The sequence below is a fragment of the Nerophis lumbriciformis genome, linkage group LG27 (genome assembly GCF_033978685.3).
Source record: "Nerophis lumbriciformis linkage group LG27, RoL_Nlum_v2.1, whole genome shotgun sequence".
NCBI classification, from domain to species: domain Eukaryota; kingdom Metazoa; phylum Chordata; class Actinopteri; order Syngnathiformes; family Syngnathidae; genus Nerophis; species Nerophis lumbriciformis.
Window position 1 is genome coordinate 8,474,155 of NC_084574.2, and position 25,846 is coordinate 8,500,000.

The following is a 25,846-nucleotide window of genomic DNA, read 5'->3' on the forward strand; positions in this document are numbered from 1 at the left end:
CTGCGCTGCTGACCCGTCTCCGCTCGGGATGGTGTCCTGCTGGCCCCACTATGGACTGGACTCTTACTATTATGTTGGATCCACTATGGACTGGACTCTCACAATATTATGTCAGACCCACTCGACATCCATTGCTTTCGGTCTCCCCTAGAGGGGGGGGGGTTACCCACATATGCGGTCCTCTCCAAGGTTTCTCATAGTCATTCACATCGACGTTCCACTGGGGTGAGTTTTTCCTTGCCCTTATGTGGGCTTTGTACCGAGGATGTCGTTGTGGCTTGTGCAGCCCTTTGAGACACTTGTGATTTAGGGCTATATAAATAAACATTGATTGATTGATTGTGTCAAAGTCATGATTTTTTTTTTCATGCTTGAAATAAGAAATTATTACTTTAAAAAAGTAGTTTTATACTTGTGAGTGTTGATGACACAGCTTTGCAACACTTGATATTCTAGTTTCAAGCATGTTTTACTCAATATAGGTCATCAAATCTCAGCAACAAGCTGTAATATCTTACTGAGATCATTTAGGAGCAAAACACTTAAAACAAGTAAAACACTCTAACATAAAATCTGCTTAGTGAGAAGAATTATCTTATCAGACGGAAAATAAGCAAATATCACCCTTATTTGAGGTATTTAATCTTACTTAGATTTCAGTTTTTGCAGTGAAATCGTTGAAGTGTGTTCTGCTGAATTTTTAATTTTTTGGCCTTTACCTTTTCTTCTCGGATTCATGCCTGTTGAGGAGACGTTGCAGACCGCCACCCTTAAAGCCCTGGAAGTGTGCGGCGGGAGCGCCCACCGTGACGATGTCGTAAGAAGCGTCTGCAAAAGAGAAAGACACCATCAAGTACGTTCTCCTTCCTTTGAGACGCAGACGTGTCCGGATTGCCGAAATTGTCGAGCCGCGGCGACAAGACGCTCATGAACATACCTGGCGGCTGCTCAAGCATGTCGTCCACGACAAATATTCCTCTTAAGTACGTCCACGGGAGTGACTTGCCGCACTACAAGTCGTTTTACCGCGAGGCGGTACGGCTCTATCATTATTTGTGCGGCCGCGCTCTCAAAGGAGCGTTGGCGCCACGTGGAAGTGTTTGATGTCACGGTCTGTCTGCGCATGGCGGCAAAATAAACACTTCACAGGCAAGACGGCGGGCTCATAGGTGCTTTTGTCGGGAGATGCTGGGAAGGGGAAATTGACGAGGTTGCCGAATAAATCAGAAAAACAAGGACAAGTGGAAGGGATGTCTGTGTGTGTGTGTGCGTGTGTGTGTGTGTGTGTGTGTGTGTGTGTGTGTATGTATGTGTCTGTAAGTGTGTGTTCTGGCAATGCTTACTTAATGGGGACATCGCTCTCTTTCATACTTGCCAACCTTGAGACCTCCGATTTCGGGAGGTGGGGGGTGGGGGCGTGGTCAGGGGTGGGGCGGGGCGTGGTTGGGGGCGTGGTTAAGAGGGGAGGAGTATATTGACAGCTAGAATTCACCAAGTCAAGTATTTCATACATACATACATATATATATATATATATATATATATATACATACTTCCTGAAAATATGCAAATAAAACTGTGTTTAGATAATTGATACTTCAAACTTGCATAAATAAATATTAAGGAATATAACATAACTTGGCTTCTGAGAGCTGCAAAATGTAATGAAAAAAATGCTAAAGTTGTTGATAAACAAGCAATTATTTTAATAATTAAATATGGTCATTTTAAATGAATTATTATGATAATTTAAAATTAATTATTTCAAATATGTTTATTTTAATGTATAATTCTAATGCCTGGATGTAATAAGGAGTCAGAAAAAATACAAATAAAAATACAGTTAATTTTGATGTTTTTAGTAAAATATAGTAAAAATGTATTTCGTTTTTTTTTTTTTTTTAATTAATAAATATATTTATTTTTAGGTAAGATAAACATAATAATACAATTTATCTCTTGTCTGGATGATTTAGTTCTTGTCACCCTGTTGTCCTCCCATCATGAATAAAGGATGTCCTCATTCAGGTCCGCATGGAGCTGGAGGGGGCGTGGCCTCCAGCTCCGGCTGAAAATCGGGAGATTTTCGGGAGAATATTTGTCCCGGGAGGTTTTCGGGAGAGGCGCTGAATTTCGGGAGTCTCCCGGAAAATTCGGGAGGGTTGGCAAGTATGCTCTCTTTACACAGTCACCTTTAGGGGACCTCAGACGGTATGCAATTCTGTAACTTGACCAGTAGGGGCGCAACTAGATTCTAATTAGAAAATACCGTATTTTCCGCACTATAAGCCGCCCCGGGTTATTAGCCGCACCTTCAATGAATGGCATATTTCAAAACTTTGTCCACCTATAAGCCGCCCCGGACTATAAGCCGCGCCTACGCTGCGCTAAAGGGAATGTCAAAAAAACAGTCAGATAGGTCAGTCAAACTTTAATAATATATTAAAAACCAGCGTTCTAACAACTCTGTCCCAAAATGTACGCAAATGTGCAATCACAAACATAGTAAAATTCAAAATAGTGCAGAGCAATAGCAACATAATGTTGCTCGAACGTTAATGTCACAACACACAAAATAAACATAGCACTCACTTTCTGAAGTTATTCTTCATTCGTAAATCCTTCGAATTCTTCGTCTTCGGTGTCCGAATTGAAAAGTTGGGCGAATGTGGGATCCAAAATGGCCGGTTCCGTCTCGTCGAAGTCATCGGAGTCAGTGTCACTGTTGTCCAGCAGTTCTGTGAATCCTGCCTTCCGGAAAGCTCGGACCACAGTTGTGACCGAAATATCTGCCCAGGCATTTACGATCCACTGGCAGATGTTGGGGTCGTCCGGCGCTGTCTCCCTGTCTTAGTGAAAGTGTGTTCGCCTTCGGTCATCCATTGTTCCCACGCCGTTCGCAGTCGTGATTTGAATGCCCTGTTGACACCAATATCCAGCGGTTGGAGTTCTTTGGTTAATCCACCCGGAATGACGGCGAGTGTTGTATTTGTGTGCTTCACTTGTTTTTTGACACCATCTGTGATGTGGGCGCGCATAGAGTCGTATATCAACATGGACGGAGCTGTGTGAAAAAAGCCACCCGGCCTCTTCGCGTAAACTTCCCTTAACCACTCGCTCATCTTTTCTTCATCCATCCATCCCTTCGAGTTAGCTTTTATGATGACGCCGGCTGGAAAGGTCTCTTTTGGCAAGGTCTTCCTTTTGAATATCACCATGGGTGGAAGTTTCAGGCCATTAGCATGGCAAGCTAGAACCACAGTGAAGGACGACTTCTCATTCCCTGTGGTGCGAATATTCACCGTACGTGCTCCCGTTGTATCCACAGTATCCACAGTGCGGTTCACAGGAATATCAGTTGCTGTGAAATAGTAATCCGTGTGAGGATGGAGAGATTGCGTCTTTTCATGAACCGGATCCTTGTCGCTTAGTAGGAGCCATTTTGTGGTCTTTACAGATGTAAACAGGAAATGAAACGTACGGTAATATCCGCGCGCTTTTTCTTCTTCTACGCGGGCGGGTGGTTGCTTACAGTAGAAGAAGAAGCGCTTCCTGTTCTATGGGGGCGGGTGCTTACCTTGGCGGTTGCTTGCGTAGAAGAAGAAGCGCTTCCTGTTCTACCGGGAAAAAAGATGGCGGCTGTTTACCGAAGTTGCGAGATCGAAACTTTATGAAAATGAATCTTAATATTTATCCATATATAAAGCGCACCGGGTTAAAAGCCGCACTGTCAGCTTTTGAGTAAATTTGTGGTTTTTAGGTGCGGCTAATGGTGCGGAAAATACGGTAAATAAAAATGTTTTATGTGGGTTTTTTTCAACACGAAGAAAAGCCATTTCTGTTTTGGAGAATTATAATATTAATACTAATACGAACTATACATACTAATATTACTACTCTAATACTACTACTATTAATAATAATAACAACAACAACAATTCTACTAATATATTATTGATAATTATATTAATCATAATAATTTAATGTATTAGACATTAAAAAAACACTTTTGGATATCACTAAAAGACAACTATGTACAACCATGCTTTTGTACATTCAAAATGTGTTTCTCTTCTTTTATTTTATTTTTTATTTCATAATTTACATATACAGTGCAGGCCAAAAGTTTGGACACACCTTCTCCTCATTCAATGCGTTTTCTTTATTTTCATGACTATTTACATTGTAGATTGTCACATCAAAACTATGAATGAACACATGTGGAGTTATGTACTTAACAAAAAAAAAAGGTGAAATAACTGAAAACACGTTTTATATTCTAGTTTCTTCAAAATAGCCACCCTTTGCTCTGATTACTGCTTTGCACGCTCTTGGCATTCTCTCGATGGGCCTCAAGCACACCTGTGAAGTGAAAACCATTTCAGGTGACTACCTATTGAAGCTCACCGAGAGAATGCCAAGAGTGTGCAAAGCAGTAATCAGTAGTGCCATGAGCAGTATTGTTGTTGAAGGGAAAAGCGAACATTGTGGTGAGTGTGTGAAATACATACGCCGCCGCATGCTTGAAATGAGCAAAATACGTACAGATTACATGTTATTATGAATGTGCCTGTTACTACATAACATATATACTTATTAGAGATGCGCGGTTTGCGGACACAACCGCGGAGTCCGCGGATTATCCGCGGGTCGGGCGGTTGAAATAAAAAAAAATTAGATTTTATCCGCGGGTCGGGCGGTTGAAATTAAAAAAAATTAGATTTTAAATAGATTCAGGCGATATTCGGAAATATATATACATAGTTAAATGTTGTTACCCACATACGAAAAACGAGCAGGCACCTGCTGCATATGCCACAACAGAAGAAAAAAAAAAAAAGAGAAGGCAACGCCGGCATCAAACGTGGTACGCGACAAACTAAAAAAGGGAATACTAAAGACCAGGGGAAAAAAAGGCCAGAAAAGTTCAGCGTGGACTCGTTTTTATGAGGTTGTAAATCAGGATGATAGTAATGCTGGCTACGTGATTTGCAAGAGCTGCGACGCTGTTTATGTCTACGACAGTCACAAAACCGGGACATCTAACATGGTGCATCACATTTGTGCAAAACCCCGAACCTCCACAAACACCCTGAGCATGAGCAGTTTCGTCCGCCGTGATCCCAGAAGAGTGCCACAGGATGTTAAAACAAGATAGAACGCAGCTGCCTGCAGCAGTTTGAGTGGCGCGAGCGCGCTTGGAGGTGCGCTCAGCGCGGCTCCCAGATGATTGCGCACTGGTGTGCGTCTGGGCCGTGACAGCGTGGCACGCATTGAATGTCTCTGCTACATTGGATCAGTCTCCTTTCTTTAACAGGCAAAAGCTTTATAACCTCACTAATGCCTTGCATCGTCTATATTAGATATATAACAACGGGTGGGTGCGGGTGAGTGCGGTTTTGATAAAATGTTAGTTCGGGTGGATGGCGGATGGGTGACGACTTTTGTGATGCGGTTGCGGATGAAATAATTGCCTATCCGCGCATCTCTAATACTTATACAGTGTGTATATAAACATTTATGGATGTTTTTGGAGATTTCTTTAGAGGCGGAATAGAGCATTGTTAGCTGACTTTTGCTGGCGCTTATTTACGAATTTGAATGCATTAAAAAACAAAAATGTGTTTTTTTCCTACATAAAGTGTGAGTGATAAGACAAAAGTTTAAAAAAAAAGTGCAGTTCCCCCTCAAGGACAATTTTGCGACCGAAAAGCAATTTGTAGCAGAATATAATACACAATGTGACTGCCTACACTGCAAAATGTCAGTGTTCAAAAACAAGGAAAAAAAAAAAAAGAAAAAAGAGGGGTATTTTACTTGAACTAAGCAAAATTATCTGCCAATAGAATAAGAAAATTTGGCTTGTCAAGACTTCAAAAACAAAAAAAAGTAGTTTACTTCAATGAACCCAAAAATACCTTAAAATAAGTATATTCTTACTAATAACAAGTGCACTTTTCTTGGTAGAAAAAAAAAAAAATGAGACGTTTTTGCTCAATATGTTGAAAAATATTCTTAAATGAAGTAAAAGCTAGTGCCATTATCTTGACATAATGATATGCGCTCGGCATTACATTTCTTGAAACCAGCAAATTTATACTAAAAACTAATTTATTGTTCTTAATGGAAAGGCAAAAAGGCAACCGCTTGTTACTCTCGGGGTCTCCTAGCCGCTCAGGCAAATCATATGGTCTAAAAATGCATTTTTCCATCGATAACATGACATCATCGCACCAAGTGCATGCTCTTTCAGTCATTAGTGCGCAAGGATTTTATATATATATATATATATATATATATATATATATATATATATACAGCCCGGCCCCCGACCAAATTTTTTAATTGTAATTTTGAAGAATTTATCGGAATGTGCATTAACTATTTCTGTTCAAAATTGCTAGAAATGTCATATGTTAAATGTTTAAATATTAACTGTCAGTTTACTATACTGCGCCAACTGTACTACTATATGAGTACCTATGTTCTATTGTTTCATTGAAAATAAAACAGCAAAGTCCATTTGGCTGTCATCTGTTTTAATTATGAGACACAATTGTGTCAAAGTCATGATTTATTTTTTTCATGCTTGAAATAAGAAATTATTACTTTAAAAAAGTAGTTTTATACTTGTGAGTGTTGATAAAACAGCTTTGCAACAGTTGATATTCTAGTTTCAAGCATGTTTTACTTAATATAGCTCATCAAATCTCAGCAACAAGCTGTAATATCTTACTGAGTAAAACAAGTAAAACACTAACATAAAATCTGCTTAGTGAGAAGAATTCTCTTATCAGACAGAAAATAAGCAAATATCACCCTTATTTGAGATATTTAATCTTACTTAGATTTCAGTTTTTGCAGTGTGTTTTTGTCCTACATAAAGTGTGAATGATAAGACAAAAGTAAAAAAAAAAAAAGTGCAGTTTCCATTCAAGAACAATTTTGCGACTGAAAAGCAATTTGTAGCAGAATATAATTCACAAAGTGACTGCCTATTGATTTTAAAGGCAGTTTACCTCTGGATTCCTGCTTGAATATTTGCGTCATATAGGACATCATGGGAGTAGAATTGTTAAATGTCACGGTTGAGCCTGGTGATGTTGCAGGAACACAATGGGTTCAGGGGCAGACGTGTCATATGAAGCTGTCTTCAGATGTTGCTGCACTCTAAATTAGAAGTGGACTGACGCGAGGTGAAAGACAAGGTGTCCGCCAATAACGAAGGGAGCAAAATGAGGTGAGCTTACCTGTCTTTCTGGGACACGTCACCCTCATCCTCTGCGTGTGCAGGTTTATTGGGACGAACTCCAGAGACTTCTGGGCTTTGCAGCAACTTGGCTTGAAGGACGGTCCTGAAAGAACACACGCAGTGTTAAGTCACATGGTCTTATAACACACACACACACACACACCATGGTGTGTGAGCGTGTGCGAGAGTGTGTGTGTGTGTGTGTGTGTGTGTGTAAAATGAGAGCAGGCCACTTTGATGATCATGAGATGATGAAAAAAAAACGGCTTTGGAGGCAAGCTGCTTTGAACTCATTATATTCATGGCGCTTCTGTCATGGCTGCTCAGTACAATGATAACATTATGAGGTAAGTCAACATCCATCCATCCATCCATTTTCTACATCAATTACTAGAAAAAAAAGTCAATTGTAAAACTTTATTCAAAAAAATATATATATAAAAAAATAGAAACAATTATTTTTTTATTATGTAATAATGTTTATTTTGACCAAAGTTTTGTATGAAATTATATATTTATCTGTGTATTTATGTCTATTGTTAGAGTCACTAAAATGTGACTGTGGAGGGGGGCGTGGCCCGCGGGCCTGCCGCGGAACGGGGTGCATTGCAAAAACTGAAATCTAAGTAAGATTAAATATCTCAAATAAGGGTGATATTTGCTTATTTTCTGTCTGATAAGATAATTCTTCTCACTAAGCAGATTTTTATGTTAGAGTGTTTTACTTGTTTTAAGTGTTTTGGTCCTAAATGATCTCAGTAAGATATTACAGCTTGTTGCTGAGATTTGATGAGCTATATTGAGTAAAACATGCTTGAAACTAGAATATCAACTGTTGCAAAGCTGTGTCATCAACACTCACAAGTATAAAACTACTTTTCTAAAGTAATCATTTCTTATTTCAAGCATGAAAAAAAAAATCATGACTGACACAATTGTGTCTCATATTAAAACAGATGACAGCCAAATGGACTTTGCTGTTTTATTTTCAATGAAACAATAGAACATACGCACACAGTTGTTATTAGTGAGAATATACTTATTTTAAAGGTATTTTTGGGTTCATTGAGGTTAGCTAATTTTACTTGTTTTGAAAAGTCTTGACAAGCCAAATGTTCTTATTCTATTGGCAGATAATTTTGCTTATTTCAAATAAAATACCCCTCATTTTTGTATTTTTTTTTCTTGTTTTTGAACACTGACTTTTTGCAGTGTGTGCAAGGACCGGCCTCGAAGACAGCGACAGGTGAGTCGATGGCCCTGGTGGGCCTTGTTATCTAATCACCTGTCATATAGACACATCATGTGTTGCCTTCATCGTAACACTTATGTAAGTGTCAAAAAAATTGTATGTAAATTATCAAAAAACTTTCCGTACCCTGAGTTCCCAGTGAACAGACAAGAGGCTGCTTTGTTGCACCAAGCAAAGGCTTGGAAAATTCCATTGTGTACGATGGGAGGAGACGGGAGAGGGTTATCTATTGTCATCCAAGACCTGCTCAAGCCGAATCCTGGACGAGCCCAAGCCCGAGGCATCTTTCTTCTTTTGTCTTCAATGTGACCAAAAACAAGAGCTGTTTACTTACCCCTCATTGCTGTTGAGACATGTGTTGTTGTGTAAACATTGAATATCTAAATAAAGGAGGAGACGTAAACCTTTTTATCGTCAGAGCGTGCTAAGATACTGTAAGAGGTTACAGGTCGATGGCGTCTCTCCTCAATTGAGTCCAAATTTAATTCTGTCTCTGTTTGATTCTTTGCTTCTTGTCTTGTTTAATAGATGTCATCAGTTTTTGAACCAGACAATAAGACTTTTAAAGTCATTTTGATAGTAGGCTAATATAGACACTTACGTCATGTGTTGCCTTCATTATAACACTTATATCAGACTTTTAATTTTTTGAGGCTCCAGACCGATTTTTTTTGTGTATTTTTGGTCCAATATGGCTCTTTCAACATTTTGGGTTGCTGACCCCTGCTCTAGCCTATAAGACGGTCACAATTGAGCCCTGTGACCTCTGCCAGGCAACAATGGCCATGAACCATGAAATGATTACGTGGACCCCGACTTAAACAAGTTCAAAAACTTATTGGGGTGTTACCATTTAGTGGTCAATTGTACGGAATATGTACTGTACTGTGCAATCTACTAGGGATGTCTCGATCCAGGTTTTTGCACTTCCGATCCGATACCAACCGATACCGATACTGACCTATCCGAGCATGTATTAAAGTTTAAAGTTATTTAGCCTACTTAGTTGTCAGAATCATGTTGAAAAGGGTTTTAGTACTCTTGATAACAACTAGCCAGCTGAATTAGGGGAGTTTAAGTAATACACAATGGTTGGTAACAAGAAACTGACCTGTTTATTCAAGGATAAACACAAAATAGACAAAATTATACATGACAAACAGAAATGGCATCATTGAAACTAGGGCTGGGCGATATGGCCTTTTTTTAATATTGCGATATTTTAAGGCCATATTGCGATACACGATATATATCTCGATATTTTGCCTCAGCCTTGAATGAACACTTGATGCATATAATCACAGCAGTATGATGATTCTATGTGTTTTGATTGATTGATTGACACTTTTATTAGTAGGTTGCACAGTGAAGTACATATTCCATACAATTGACCACTAAATGGTAACACCAGAATAAGTTTTTCAACTTGTTTATGTCGGGGTCCACTTAAATTGATTCATGATACAGATATATACTATCAGATATATACTATCATCATAATACAGTCATCACACAAGATAATCACATTGAATTATTTACATTATTTATAATCCAGGGTGTGGAGGGGGGCGCCGGATGTAAGTGTCAAAAAGACAGCCAAAAGAGTTTGATATGAGAATAAATCTAAAGTTAAAATATAGGGTAGAAATGCACCCATTTGCAGGAAATGTAGTCTTGATTTTCAACATTTTCTTTCAAGGCTTGCATGTCTACATTAAAACATTCTTCTTCTTACTGCATTAATATATGCTACTTTTAAACTTTCATGCAGAGAAGGAAATCACAACTAAAAAAATCACTATTTTTTTCATACGGTGTTGATCTGGAAATGTTTGCCTCGGCATTTTGATGGTGTGGACGTGTGGCACCGAACGGAGATACGCGTCTCGACAGACATTACAATATTTGAACAATGATGACGAAAACTGTTTTCTCTGTCGTGTCCGTGTGTCGAAAATTGTTATGCGCTTATTTTTTTATTTGATTTTGTGCGTGGCATATAATTGCTATGCGCAGAGGACGTTTGAGCAGTGCGTAAATGCACAGGCGCGCACCTTAGAGAGAACGTTGGTCACACGGCTGCGCTAGCATCACAGCTAACGTTAGCCATGCTGCTACCTCTCTGCTGGGAGAGGACGTATACGTATGTGACGTATGACGTGACAGTATGTGACGTATGACGTGACAGTATGTAAGAAGGTGCGCTTGCTGTCTGTGAGAGGGAGACACAGGAAAGAGTGAGAAGAGCCTGTCGTGTACTGCCAGCAGCTAAAAGCAACTGCGTGAGAATCCACAGACCTGTGGATGTGTTGAAGGTGTGCTGGAAAATGCGGAACGGAAATTAGGTAGCCGCAGAAAAGTGGAATGTATTATTTAAATAGGTGCGTTGGAAAACACGGAGCAGAATTTTTTTTTTAACTGGATCTGGATCGGCATTTTCCCATGCCTTGCCGATACGCATTTTTTGGCAAATATCGGCGGCCGATCCGATCCAAATATCGGATCGGGGCATCCCTACAATCTACTAATAAAAGTCTCAATCAATCAATCAAAAAACAAGTAGCCAATCAAATGTGTGACATGACTTGATAAAAGAATCAGAGGCATTTTGTTGACCGACGTTGTCGTTTTTTCTGCAGCGTAGTGGACCTGAGTGGGTGGCGTATAAAACCTCCGGCGGTCTGGACCTAACTCAGCATATTTCCACGCTGTGTTTTAATAAAGGCCAACATTAATGGAGGATGGCTGTGCAGGAGTAAGCTGATGAGGCTGCTGACTCTCGGGGCTTGGATGAATTAGCCCCATCAAAGGCCATCTGCTGGCCCAGGTGTGCAGTGTGTGCGTGTGTGTGTGTGTGTGTGACAGCAGGGCTAAATGCCAACGCCAGCCCACATCTGGCCAACACTTTTTCTTTCAATCTTTTATGCGATTTCTTCACTCTTTTCCAAAATGCTCAGATTGGGCCGTGCAAGGGGGATTGAAACAAGCCATGCGGAGAAAAAGCAGAGTTGGAAAAAGAGCATTTTGTAAGTGATGTCTGACAGATGAGTGGAGCTTCTCCCCCCCCCCATTTCTTCTTCACACTCCTGCTGTGTGCCGGATGTGTGCCGACATGCTGTGTGAAGACACCAATCACACCACTGCTGCTTCAGCCTTGTTGACTTTATATTATACTTTCCTTTTGTCCATTCCACTTTGTTAGTTCGACTCATAAATATTAACGTTTGACTGAAAGAACTGGCTCATCAAACATATGGGGAGCTCCGCAACACACTGCGCCTTCACTTCATCTTACAACACTGTGCTACTTTCGTGTGATTGTGAAAGATTTAATTTCTTCGAGGGGATGCCAGTGCGGGTTACGGATGGGCGTACCTTCAAACTTCACACGTAGATAAACATTTAAATGACAATCATTCTGGTTGCTTAATTATTAGTTTTGCGGTACACAACCGGACCCGTTCATCACTCTACTGCGCAGTGCACGCGCTCCCTCTACCTCTCTTTACTCGCCCGCTCACTCACTGACGTCACTCAGCCAACACGGTGACATTCTCACATACACACATACTGTATGCTACTCTCATGAGTTAACCAGACCCACTGTTGTGCACATGTAGATACGTAACATTTAAATAACAATCATTCAGATCTCCACATGGAGTTATAAAGAGTGACAGGTAATAATGTAGTTGTTACACATGTCCTGCTGTTCGGCTCCGGTGCAGACCGTATTCGAGGAGCACAGGGCAGACATTCCCTCCAGAGTCGAAGTTTTCATCGGGGGTAACACCCTTCACTTTATGGGTCTGCTGAGCTCTGAATTTCGGTCAGAATTTGAGGCCACCGATTTGTGCCAATCTGGTTGCTTAATTATTAGTTTTGCGGTACACAACTGGACCCGTTCATCACTCTACTGCGCAGTGCACGCGCTCCCTCTCCCTCTCTTTACTCGCCCGCTCACTCACTGACGTCACTCAGCCAACACGGTGACATTCTCACGTACACACATACTGTATGCTACTCTCATGAGTTAACCAGCTCCACTGTTGTGCACATGTAGATACGTAACATTTAAATAACAATCATTCAGATCTCCACATGGAGTTATAAAGAGTGACATGTAATAATGTAGTTGTTACACATGTCCTGCTGTTCGGCTCCGGTGCAGGCCGTATTCGAGGAGCACAGGGCAGACATTCCCTCCAGAGTCGAAATTTTCATCGGGGGTAACACCATTCACTTTATGGGTCTGCTGAGCTCTGAATTTCGGTCAGAATTTGAGGCCACCGATTTGTGCCAATCTGGTTGCTTAATTATTAGTTTTGCGGTACACAACTGGACCCGTTCATCACTCTACTGCGCAGTGCACGCGCTCCCTCTCCTTCTCTTTACTCGCCCACTCACTCACTGACGTCACTCAGCCAACACGGTGACATTCTCACATACACACATACTGTATGCTACTCTCATGAGTTAACCAGCTCCACTGTTGTGCACATGTAGATACGTCATCATCATCATCATTGGCGGTCACTCGAACGAGTATGACGATCCTCCTGGTAGGGGTGTATCCCTTTATGGAGGATGCCTGTGCGTGACTTTGTTTTACGTGGGGAGACTGGTGCACAGACAGTCACCACACGATCTTTGACAGAATCGGGTCAGGGTCCAGTGGCATGGAGTCCAAGACGACTGGGGACCCTTTTCTGCTGCAGCCTTCTTCCGCCATCCCAGCCGTTGTGGTAGTTCTTAAATCTACCGTCTTCCGCCTGCTCCGCCGTTGAGGTCTTCGCCGTATCCCTGGCTAGGGGGCAGTCAGGTACTATCCATCCATCCATCCATCCATCCATCCATCCATCCATCCATCCATCCATCCATTTTCTACCGCTTATTCCCTTCGGGGTCGCGGGGGGTGCTGGAGCCTATCTCAGCTACAATCGAGCGGAAGGCGGGGTACACCCTGGACAAGTCGCCAGCTCCTCGCAGGGAACATTTAAATAACAATCATTCAGATCTCCACAAGGAGTTATAAAGAGTGACAGGTAATAATGTAGTTGTTACACATGTCCTGCTGTTCGGCTCCGGTGCAGACCGTAGTTGTGGAGCACAGGGAAGACGTTCCCTCCATACTTGTCAACCCTCCCGAATTTTAGTGCCCCTCCCGAAAATCTCCCGGGACAACCATTCTCCCGGACAACAATATTAAGGGCGTGCCGTGATGGCACTGCCTTTAGCGTCCTCTACAACCTGTCGTCGCGTCTGCTTTTTCACCATACAAACAGCGTGCCGGCCCAGTAACCCGTTGTATGCGGCTTCTGCAGACACACGTAAGTGACTGCAAGACATACTTGATCAATAGCCATACAGGTCACACTGAGGGTGGCCGTATAAACAACTTTAACACTGTTACAAATATGCGCCACACTATGAACCCACACCAAACAAGAACGACAAACACATTTCGGGAGAACATCCGCACCGTAACACAACATGAACACAACAGAACAAATACCCAGAATCCCTTGCAGCCCTAACTCTTCCGGGCTACTATATACACACCCGCTTAATTATAAATACGGGAATGGGAGTGCGTCGGGATATACGTGCACATGTGGGAGAATGTAAAGATGTATTACAATGAATGATTTAACACCTCATTAACATTTCATTAGTTAGTGCAAGTGTAGCTAAAGTTGGACATTACCTCCGCTCTACACTTAAGCAGACATACCACAATTAAAGCAACTCTTATCTCTAATCAGAGCCCTCATTGTTCACCACTTGTTATTCTAATCATCTTCTTCTTGTCTCTTCCGTCTTTGCTGGTCCTGCGTCTCCTTGCATAGATTCATATTCGCATTCAATAATGAAGGCGCAGCAGCAGCAGCCTGCGTGCTGTTCTGCAACAGCTGTCCTCATATACAGTTAATGCCGGGCGAGATGAGAGCGCGGCAGATCCCCTTGTGTATTTCGCGGATCAGGGCCACACCGGGCGACCCTGTCAGGAACGATACGAGGAGAGACGCCGCTTCGTTTTAGCCCCGGGCAGACACCCGCAGAGGGACACATGAAAGGGGGAGGGGCAAATTGGGATTATTTTCAAATCCCAATATTGGACGTCAAATTGACTTGAAATGTCTTAATTTGGAATTTCACACAGCACACTCAATAAAACAACAAAAAATAAAACTTTAGCCTTGACTCACATATGAACTTGAAGTGCCATCCCATTCCTAACCCATAGGGTTCAATATGATGTCGGTCCTCCTTTTGCAGCTATTACAGCTTCAACTTTTCTGGGAAGGCTGTCCACAAGGTTGCGGAGTGTGTTTATAGGAATTTTCCACCATGCTTCCAAAAGCGCATTGGTGAGGTCACACACTGATGTTGGTCGAGAAGGCCTGGCTCTCAGTCTCCGTTCTAATTCATCTCAAAGGTGTTCTATCGGGTTGAGGTCAGGACTCTGTGCAGGCCAGTCAAGTTCATCCACACCAGACTCCGTCATCCATGTCTTTATGGACCTTGCTTTGTGCACTGGTGCACAGTCATGTTGGAAGAGGAAGGGGCCCGCTCCAAACTGTTCCCACAAGGTTGGGAGCATGGAATTGTCCAAAATGTTTTGGTATCCTGGAGCATTCAAAGTTCCTTTCACTGGAACTAAGGGGCCAAGCCCAACTCTTGAAAAACAACCTCACACCATAATTCCTCCTCCACCAAATTTCACACTCGGCACAATGCAGTCCGAAATGTAGCGTTCTCCTGGCAACCTCCAAACCCAGACTGGTCCATCAGATTGCCAGATGGAAAAGTGTGATTCATCACTCCAGAGAAGGCATCTCCACTGCTCTAGAGTCCAGTGGCGACGTGCTTTACACCACTGCATCCCACGCTTCGCATTGGACTTGGTGATGTATGGCTTAGATGCAGCTGCCTAGCCATGGAAACCCATTCCATGAAGCTCTCTGCGTACTGTACGTGGGCTAATTGGAAGGTCACATGAAGTTTGGAGCTCTGTAGCAACTGACTGTGCAGAAAGTCTTTGCACTATGCTGACCCCTCTCTGTCAGTTTACGTGGCCTACCACTTCATGGCTGAGTTGCTGTTGTTCCCGAACTCTTCACTTTTCTTATAATAAAGCCCACAGTTGACTTTGGAATATTTAGGAGCGAGGAAAATTTCACGACTGGATTTGTTGCACAAGTGGCATCCTATGACAGGCACCTTTTCTTTGAACTGTCTATGACCAAGGGCGACGGCTGTTTACGACCCCCTCCCCTTACAAACAGCTGTTGCCATGTAATCAGGGGAAGTCCAAATAAAAGAGGAGGCGTAAAATTCTCTTGTCAGAGCATGGTGGAAGACTGTACAAAGAGCACAGCCCAGATATTTCTCCTCAATGAGCTAAATTGAATTCTGTCTCTGTTTAATTCCTTGCTTCTTGTCTGTTTAATAGATGTCATCAGTGTTTGAACCTGACAGTCATCATGTCTTTCATAATGATTGTGAACAAAAGGCAAAATTCCCCCCAAAATGGCAGTTCCCCTTTTAGTAATCTAGCAGCTATACACTTATGAAATGGTATTTCTGAATAGAAGATATGTCCATTAGTTTTTATTTATGACAGTCGAAATATGTTCCACAGGCAGACCTCGGACAAAGGGTTCTCCGTCCATATGTCTTTGTAGCTCCTTTCTCACAAGCGTGCAAAATAGCACCCGCAGAACAGTTTAAGTCTTAATAAATCACATTGCACATGATGAATGATTGTATTTGAATTTTCTCGTTCCAGTATTGTGGGCGTTCTGATATTTAGCAAATATTCTCGATACAAACACGCAAATTAGATTGTGCTCCCTATTTTGCACACTTAAGAGACGCATGACCTTAGTAGATCAGCTTTGTGTGCGCTATCAAGTTTGCATGTGTTTGAACCTTTATTTGCATGTTGATTTTAATAGAAGTTGTGGAAGTGTGCGACAGTTCTGGTTGCCAAAGGAGATACTGTGCTAAAAACTAAGTGGCTACAATATTATGATATTACTTGGAGTGCACGCTCACCAAGAGTAAACTTTGAACACGACCACTATTTAATTGATAAGCTTTGCAGAGGCCCTGGGTGACCGTGCGGTCCTGACGGCGGCGTGTGCTGCACAGCCGAGGAGCGCTGCCGCATTTCAATGTGGCGGAGAAGATTCCAAGGACGAGCGACGACGATAAGAGCAGCCAAAGTTAATTTACATGGAGCGCAGCAAAACTTGTACAAAGACACTGCAGGAGGAGGAAGACGAAGAAGAGGAGCCAAGGACAGGCCAAGCTGCCTTTGACTTGACGTGTGGATATCAATGTACAGTACATGCATATACATGCATGTACAGTATATGCATGTACATGCATGTACAGTATATGCATGTACATGCATGAATATGAATGTACAGTATATGAATGTATATGAATGTACAGTATATGCATGTATATGAATGTATAGGAATGTACAGTATATGCATGTATATGAATGTACAGTATATGAATGTATATACATGTACAATATATGAATGTATATGAATGTACATGAATGTACAGTATATACATGTATGTACATGTACAATATATGAATGTATATGCATGTATATGAATGTACAGTATATGTATGTATATACATGTACAATATATGAATGTATATGAATGTACATGAATGTACAGTATTTGAATGTATATGAATGTACATGAATGTACAGTATATAAATGTATGTACATGTACAATATATGAATGTATATGCATGTACAGTATATGAATGTATATGCATGTACAGTATATGAATGTATATGCATGTACTGTATATGAATGTATATGCATGTATATGAATGTACAGTATATGAATGTACAGTACATGCATGCATGTATATGAATGTACAGTATATAATGTATATGCATGTACAGTATATGAAATACTGTACATGCATATACATTCATATACTGTACATTCATATACATGCATATACTGAATGAATGTACTGTATATGCATGTATAGTATATGCATTTATTTGAATGTACAGTATATGGATGTACAGTATATGCATGTACAGTATATGCACGTATATGAATGTACAGTATACGCATGTACATGCATGTACAGTATATGCATGTACATTAATGTACAGTATATGCATGTATATGAATGTACAGTATATGGATGTACAGTATATGAATGTACAGTATATGAATGTATATACATGTACTGTATATGCAAGTATACAAATGTAAAGTATATGCATGTATTTGAATGTACAGTACATCAATGTACAGTATACAAATGTATATGGATGTACAGTATATGAATGTATAGTATATGAATGTACAGTATATTAATGTATATGAATGTACAGTATGAATGTATATGAATGTACAGTATATGCATGTATATGAATCTACAGTATATAAATGTATATGAATGTACAGTATATGAATGTATCCGCATGTACATGCATGTACAGTATATGCATGTATATGAATGTACAGTATATGCATGTATATGGATCTACAGTATATGAAAGTACAGTATATGAATGTATCCGCATGTACATGCATGTACAGTATATGCATGTATATGAATGTACATTATATGAATGTATATGAATGTACAGTATATGAATGTATATACATGTACAATATATGAATGTATATGAATGTACATGAATGTACAGTATATACATGTATGTACATGTACAATATATGAATGTATATGCATGTATATGAAGGTACAGTATATGTATGTATATACATGTACAATATATGAATGTATATGAATGTACATGAATGTACAGTATATAAATGTATGTACATGTACAATATATGAATGTATATGCATGTACAGTATATGAATGTATATGCATGTACAGTATATGAATGTATATGCATGTACTGTATATGAATGTATATGAATGTACAGTATATGAATGTACAGTACATGCATGCATGTATATGAATGTACAGTATATAATGTATATGCATGTACAGTATATGAAATACTGTACATGCATATACATTCATATACTGTACATTCATATACATGCATATACTGAATGAATGTACTGTATATGCATGTATAGTATATGCATTTATTTGAATGTACAGTATATGGATGTACAGTATATGCATGTACAGTATATGCATGTACATGCATGTACAGTATATGCATGTACATTAATGTACAGTATATGCATGTATATGAATGTACAGTATATGGATGTACAGTATATGAATGTACAGTATATGCATGTATATACATGTACTGTATATGCAAGTATACAAATGTAAAGTATATGCATGTATTTGAATGTACAGTACATCAATGTACAGTATACAAATGTATATGGATGTACAGTATATGAATGTATAGTATATGAATGTACAGTATATTAATGTATATGAATGTACAGTATGAATGTATATGAATGTACAGTATATGCATGTATATGAATCTACAGTATATAAATGTATATGAATGTACAGTATATGAATGTATCCGCATGTACATGCATGTACAGTATATGCATGTATATGAATGTACAGTATATGCATGTATATGGATCTACAGTATATGAAAGTACAGTATATGAATGTATCCGCATGTACATGCATGTACAGTATATGCATGTATATGAAAGTACAGTATATGCATGTATATTAATCTACAGTACCGGTATATAAAAATGAGTTCAAACCCCGGTCGAGTCATACCAAAGACTGTAAAAATGGGAGCCATTACCTCCCTGCTTGGCACTCAGCATCAAGGGTTGGAATCGGGGGTTAAATCACCAAAAATTATTCCCGGCCGCGGCTGCTCACTGCTCCCCTCACCTCCCAGGGGGTGATCAAGGGTGATGGGGGGGGTCATATGCAGAGAATAATGTCGCCACACCTAGTGTGTGTGTGTGTGTGTGTGTGTGTGTGTGTGTGACAATCATTGGTACTTTAACTTTAAATGTATATGAATGTACAATATATGCATGTATGTTAATGTACAGTATATGAATGTATCCACATGTACATGGATGTACAGTATATGCATGTATCCATCCATCCATTTACTACCGCTTGTCCCTTTCGGGGTCACGGGAGGTGCTGGTATATGAATGTATATAAATGGACAGTATAGGAATGTGTATGAATGTACTGTATATGAATGAACAGTATATGCATGTACAGTATATGAATGTGCATTATATAAATGTATATGAATGAACAGTATATATGTATATGAATGAACAGTATATGCATGTATATGAATGTATATAAATGTATATGAATGTATATGCATGTGTATGACTGTATATGAATGAACAGTATATGAATGTATATGAATGTATATGAATGACGAGTATATGAATGTACAGTATATAAATGTATATAATGTAGAGTATATGAATGTACAGTATATGAATGTATATGAATGAAGAGTATATTAATGTACAGTATATAAATGCATATGAATGTATATGAATGTAGAGTATATGAATGTACAGTATATGAATGTACAGTATATAAATGTATATGAATGAACAGTATATGCATGTATATAAATGTATATGAATGTAGAGTATATGCGTGTGCATAAATGTACATGCTGGATGGTAGGAGACACACTCTTACCGGTAATCTTTTCCATTTCAGCCAAGGTCTCCTGGTAGGAGCTGATGATGCCGGCGTATCGTGTGATCACCTCCTTGCGCAGGTTGTCCCAGTGAGGAGACAGTTCTCCCAGCTCCTTCAGGTCCTGAACCCTGCAGATGAACATGACATTTGTTAGAAAGTATTTTGTGTGTGCATTGTAGGTTCTAAATAGTCTTTATTCATGCATCCATTGATACGGTGAATATGATGGTCGAATGCCTTATTTTCTTTAAATGCTATAGATCTGGGCTAGTTTTTGCTTTATTCCTGTGAGAATCCTGCGTGTGACTGAAGGTTAAGGAGTGGGGGTTGCTTAATTTATCCAGGAGCAGCTGCAGTTTTCTTAAACAACCACCAGATAGCATCTGTGAGCAGATAATACTGTATCATCTCTGTCTATTTCGGACTTATCAGGTCGCATTCTTCACTCATTCTCTAAAAAACTAATCCAGACCCACTGTATGTCCACTTTCTTTAAGCATTATTTTTTTTAATGTATTTATGAAACGATTCTGACTAGGGCTGAAACGACGCGTCGACGTAGTCGACGTCATCGGTTACGTAAATACGTCGAGGACGTTTTTGTTCGTCGACGCGTCGCATATTTACGTCACACTACCGTCATGGCAGAGCGCAAAGCAGACGATGCGAGCGGTGCGAGCGAGGGGAAAAAAGCACGCCAAAAGTCGTCAAAAGTGTGGCAGTATTTCAATAAACGGCCTAAGAAGAAACGCTACTTTTACTCCGCTACTTTTATCTACATTCAGCTCGCTACTCGCTACTAATTTTTATCGATCTGTTAATGCACGCTTTGTTTGTTTTGGTCTGTCAGACAGACCTTCATAGTGCCTGCCTTACTGGTGACGTTTCACTTCGTTCCACCAATCAGATGCAGTCACTGGTGACGTTGGACCAATCAAACAGAGCCAGGGGTCACATGACCTGACTGGCTCCGAGCTAACTTCGGGTGTTACCATTTAGTGGTCAATTGTACGGAATATGCACTGTACTGTGCAATCTACTAATAAAAGTTCCAATCAATCAATCAAAAGTGTGAAGGAAAAAAGACCCTTTTTTTATTTCAACCATAAAGACTGACTGCACAGTTCCTGTCTTCACAATAAAAGTCCCGCTCCATCGCGCCTGCGCTTTCAAAATAAGAGTCTCCGAAAGCCAGCGCAAACAAGCTAGCAAGCTACGGAGTTTGCCGCCAATGTATTTCTTGTAAAGGGTATAAAAACGAATATGGAAGGTGGACAAATAAGATGCCAAATAACAACCACTTTCATGTGGTATTAGACAGAAAGTAGGAACTTTTGTTCTCCTCCATTTGAAAACGTGGACGTTACCAGCACTGCTTCCTGATTACAATCAATGCAAGTCATCAGAATCAGGTAATACACCAACTTATATTCTTGTCTTCATGAAAGAAAGGAATCTATATGTTAAACATGCATGTATATTCATTAAAACACCTTTAACATGTAAACAAAAACGGCAAAATAAATAAATATAAATTATATACTGTATATATCAATGTATATATATATATATATATATATATATATATATATATATATGTGTGTGTGTGTGTGTGTGTGTGTGTGTGTGTGTGTATATATATACACATATATATATATATATATATATATATATATATATATATATATATATATATATATATGATATGTGTGTGTATGTTACTCAGTACTTGAGTAGTTTTTTCACAACATACTTTTTACTTTTACTCAAGTAAATATTTGGGTGACTACTCCTTACTTTTACTTGAGTAATAAATCTCTAAAGTAACAGTACTCTTACTTGAGTACAATTTCTGGCTACTCTACCCACCTCTGCTAATAATGTTGTTGTATGCACACTGTGTCGAGCGGAAATGGCCTATCATAGCAGCACAACGGCAGCGTTCTTGCCATCACCATCAACTAGTCAATCGTCCGCGTGAGTATACGTTGTCATCATTACACAAAAACATTTATGTGTCATTTGTATCTGCGTTGTAAATTCATAAACTAAAGCACTGTTTCGCTCTCAGAGGAGCGTTTGGCGTGCCTGTTCAGTGTTTACAAAGACGCGCTCCTCTTTAACGCTAACGTTAATTAGTTGTGCAAATACCTTTTACAACATTAACAATTACGTATACTATGTACAAACGAACAATTAACTTTCACTTTAATCATACTATCATTGTTGTGTTATTAAGCAAAATAAGCAAAAGTTTTACTTTTGTTGAAATGTTTACACTGTTGTTACAGAATATTTCGTTTTGCACTTTTTTGTATTGGATGTTTATCTTTATTTTTGCACATTTTAGCAAATAAGCAATACTTTTACTTTTGTTGAAATGTTTACACTGTTGTTACAGAATATTTCCGTTTTGCACTTTTTTTAATTGGATGTTTATCTTTATTTTTGCACATTTTAAAGCAAAATAAGCAATACTTTTACTTTTGAAATGCTTATACTATTGCAGAATATTAAGATTTGCACTGGATGTTTACTTTTATATTTGCACATTAAAAGCAAATAAGCTACTTTTAATTTTGTTAAATGTTTACATTGTTACAGAATATTTTGTCATGTTGTTGTCAATGTTGACTGAGTGGCCATACTTTTTTTTTTGTAAATAAAAGCCATGCCTTTTGAAAAAACTGGCCTACATTTATTTTTTCATCTTCATTTTAAATAAAAAAAAATAATCGGTAAAAGGAAAAATAATCTATAGATTAATCGAAAAAAATAATCTATAGATTAACCGATTAATCGAAAAAATAATCTATAGATTAATCGATAGAAAAATAATCGTTAGCTGCAGCCTTAATTCTGACGAGGAAATACTTCAATCAGCCTGTATAATTCCACAGCGCTATAATAATGATAATAATAATAGATTTTATTTGTAAAAAGCACTTTACATTGAGTAAACAACCTCAAAGTGCTAGTATTAAAATATAAAAATAAAATAAAATGCTACGGCTTGCACTAAGGTGAAAGTCCCGCCTCCTTGCACAGTTTGATTGGATAGTAATTGGTCAGCTTTTCAGTCACCGTTCATGCAGTCATTGAGCGGTCTCACCTGTCAATCATTGGGGAAAATTGTTACAGAAACGTAAACATACATTATATTTTTGGTGAATACAAAAATTTTTACAAGGGAAAAAAAAATCCTAATAAGCAATAATATTATTCATATTCAAATATAAGTAATATGTTTTTAAATCTCAGTGTATTGGAATTTAACTAACAATACACATGCATAAATATAAGAACTCATAATAAGTAAACAATTATAATTAAAACTATTTACATATTTTGAAAAAAAAGATAGTAAGTCATCATAATATGCTTTAAACAAGAAATATTTAAATCCAGTAAATAATGTTATAATAATACACAACAATTTTAAACAATACATAGTCATATTTAATAAATAACACCAATCCATATTGAATGATGTCATGATTTGTCATGACAGTTACATTAATTAATTTGATTTTGTATAATTTCCTGTCCGGCGCTCTTATTTTACGCTCCACTTCCTGTTTGCCTCCATTTCCCACCCCTCCTCAGTAGTGCACACTGCCTCCTTCACCTGCCCCTGATGTTCTTTTTTTATGCCTCTTGTGATAATTTTGCTTTGTTTGCTGTGCGCTTCATATACGCCTACTTAGTCTTTGTGCACTTCTCAGCTGCACATCTTTGTTTTGTTTTTTTATACAAAGGCCATGATACAAAAGGAAAGGCCATGTAACACAGTGATAAAAATGCCCCTGTGACAACATTTTTTGCAATGTGTTGCTGCCATTAAATTCTAAGTTAATGATTATTTCTCAGTGTGAACATTAAATATCGTGTCTTTGCAGTCTATTCAATTGAACATAAGTTGAAAAGGATTTGCAAATCTTTGTATTCTCTTTTTATTTACCATTTACACAACGTGACAATTTCACAGATTTTGGGTTTTGTACTTATCTACCTGCTACATGTACATCAATACAAGATTACCTACTAAATGTTATAAAGCTGCAATACATACAGAATAGTGCTGCTAGGATCCTGATGAGAGTGCGAAATATGACCATATTACACCAACTCTCAAATCCCTTCACTGGCTTCCTGTTCCACTCAGGATTGAATACAAAGTCTCCCTACTAACCCACCAGTGCCTCCATGGAAATGTCCCCCTCTACCTCAAAGAACTACTCACCCCCAAATCCTCCACACGACACCTCCGCTCCGGACAGACTAACCTCCTCCAACCTCCGAGGACAAAGCTACGAACAATGGGAGACCGGGCTTTCTGCTCCGCTGCTCCCAGTTTGTGGAATGCTCTCCCTGACCACCTGAGGGCACCACAGACTGTGGATGCTTTTAAAAAGGCTTAAAAACCATTACCGTATTTTCCGCACTATAAGGCGCACCTAAAAACCACAAATTTTCTCAAAAGCTGACAGTGCGCCTTATAACCCGGTGCGCTTTATATATGGATAAATATTAAGATTCATTTTCATAAAGTTTCGGTCTCGCAACTTCGGTAAACAGCCGCCATCTTTTTTCCCGGTAGAACAGGAAGCGCTTCTTCTTCTACGCAAGCAACCGCCAAGGTAAGCACCCGCCCCCATAGAACAGGAAGCGCTTCTTCTTCTACTGTAAGCAACCACCCGCCCGCGTAGAAGAAGAAAAAGCGCGCGGATATCACCGTACGTTTCATTTCCTTTGTGTGTTTACATCTGTAAAGACCACAAAATGGCTCCTACTAAACGACAGGGATCCGGTTCATGAAAAGACGCAATCTCTCCATCCGCACACGGATTACTATTTCACAGCAACTGATATTCCTGTGAACCGCACTGTGGATACAACGGGAGCACGTACGGTGAATATTCGCACCACAGGGAATGAGAAGTCATCCTTCACTGTGGTTCTAGCTTGCCATGCTAATGGCCAGAAACTTCCACCCATGGTGATATTCAAAAGGAAGACCTTGCCAAAAGAGACCTTTCCAGCCGGCGTCATCATAAAAGCTAACTCGAAGGGATGGATGAAGAAAAGATGAGCGAGTGGTTAAGGTAAGTTTAAGTTTACGCGAAGAGGCCGGGTGGCTTTTTTCACGCAGCTCTGTCCATGTTGATATACGTATGTTTGTGATTGCACATTTGCGTACATTTTGGGAGTGAACAGAGTTGTTAGAACGCTGGTTTTTAATATATTATTAAAGTTTGACTGACCTATCTGACTGTTTTTTTGACATTCCTTTAGCGCAGTTAGATGCGGCTTATAGGTGGACAAAGTTTTGAAATATGCCGTTCATTGAAGGCGCGGCTTATAACCCAGGGCGCCTTATGGTGCGGAAAATACGGTATTTAAAAATAAAAAAAACATTTTTTTTTTTAGATATATGCATACTAGTTTTAGCTATTTGGCTGTTTTAGTTTTTATTTATTTATTTTTTATAATCTTTTTATTTTTTTAATACACTTCAGCACTTTGAGGTTGTTTACTCAATGTAAAGTGCTTTTTACAAATAAAATCTATTATTATTATTATTATTATTATTATCATGTTGTTTCCTAATAGAATTGTCAAATTTTCAAGTCTTTGATTGCGTGTCCAGTGCATTTTTTCGTGTATTAACAACAAACCGTATGT

General features: G+C 39.2%; 1 protein-coding gene across 5 annotated transcripts in view; it reads right to left on the reverse strand.

The window, feature by feature from the left end:
* The window catches only part of inpp4b (inositol polyphosphate-4-phosphatase type II B), a 621,310-nt gene that overhangs the window by 151,322 nt on the left and 444,142 nt on the right, over nt 1-25,846 (reverse strand). For all 5 annotated transcript variants that reach the window (XM_061922950.1, XM_061922949.2, XM_061922951.2 and 2 more), the window contains 3 exons: nt 20,159-20,289; nt 7,251-7,355; nt 720-828 (listed from right to left, as the gene is read on the reverse strand). In XM_061922950.1, the coding sequence (XP_061778934.1) occupies nt 720-828; nt 7,251-7,355; nt 20,159-20,289 (345 nt within the window). The remainder of the gene's footprint in view (nt 1-719; nt 829-7,250; nt 7,356-20,158; nt 20,290-25,846) is intronic.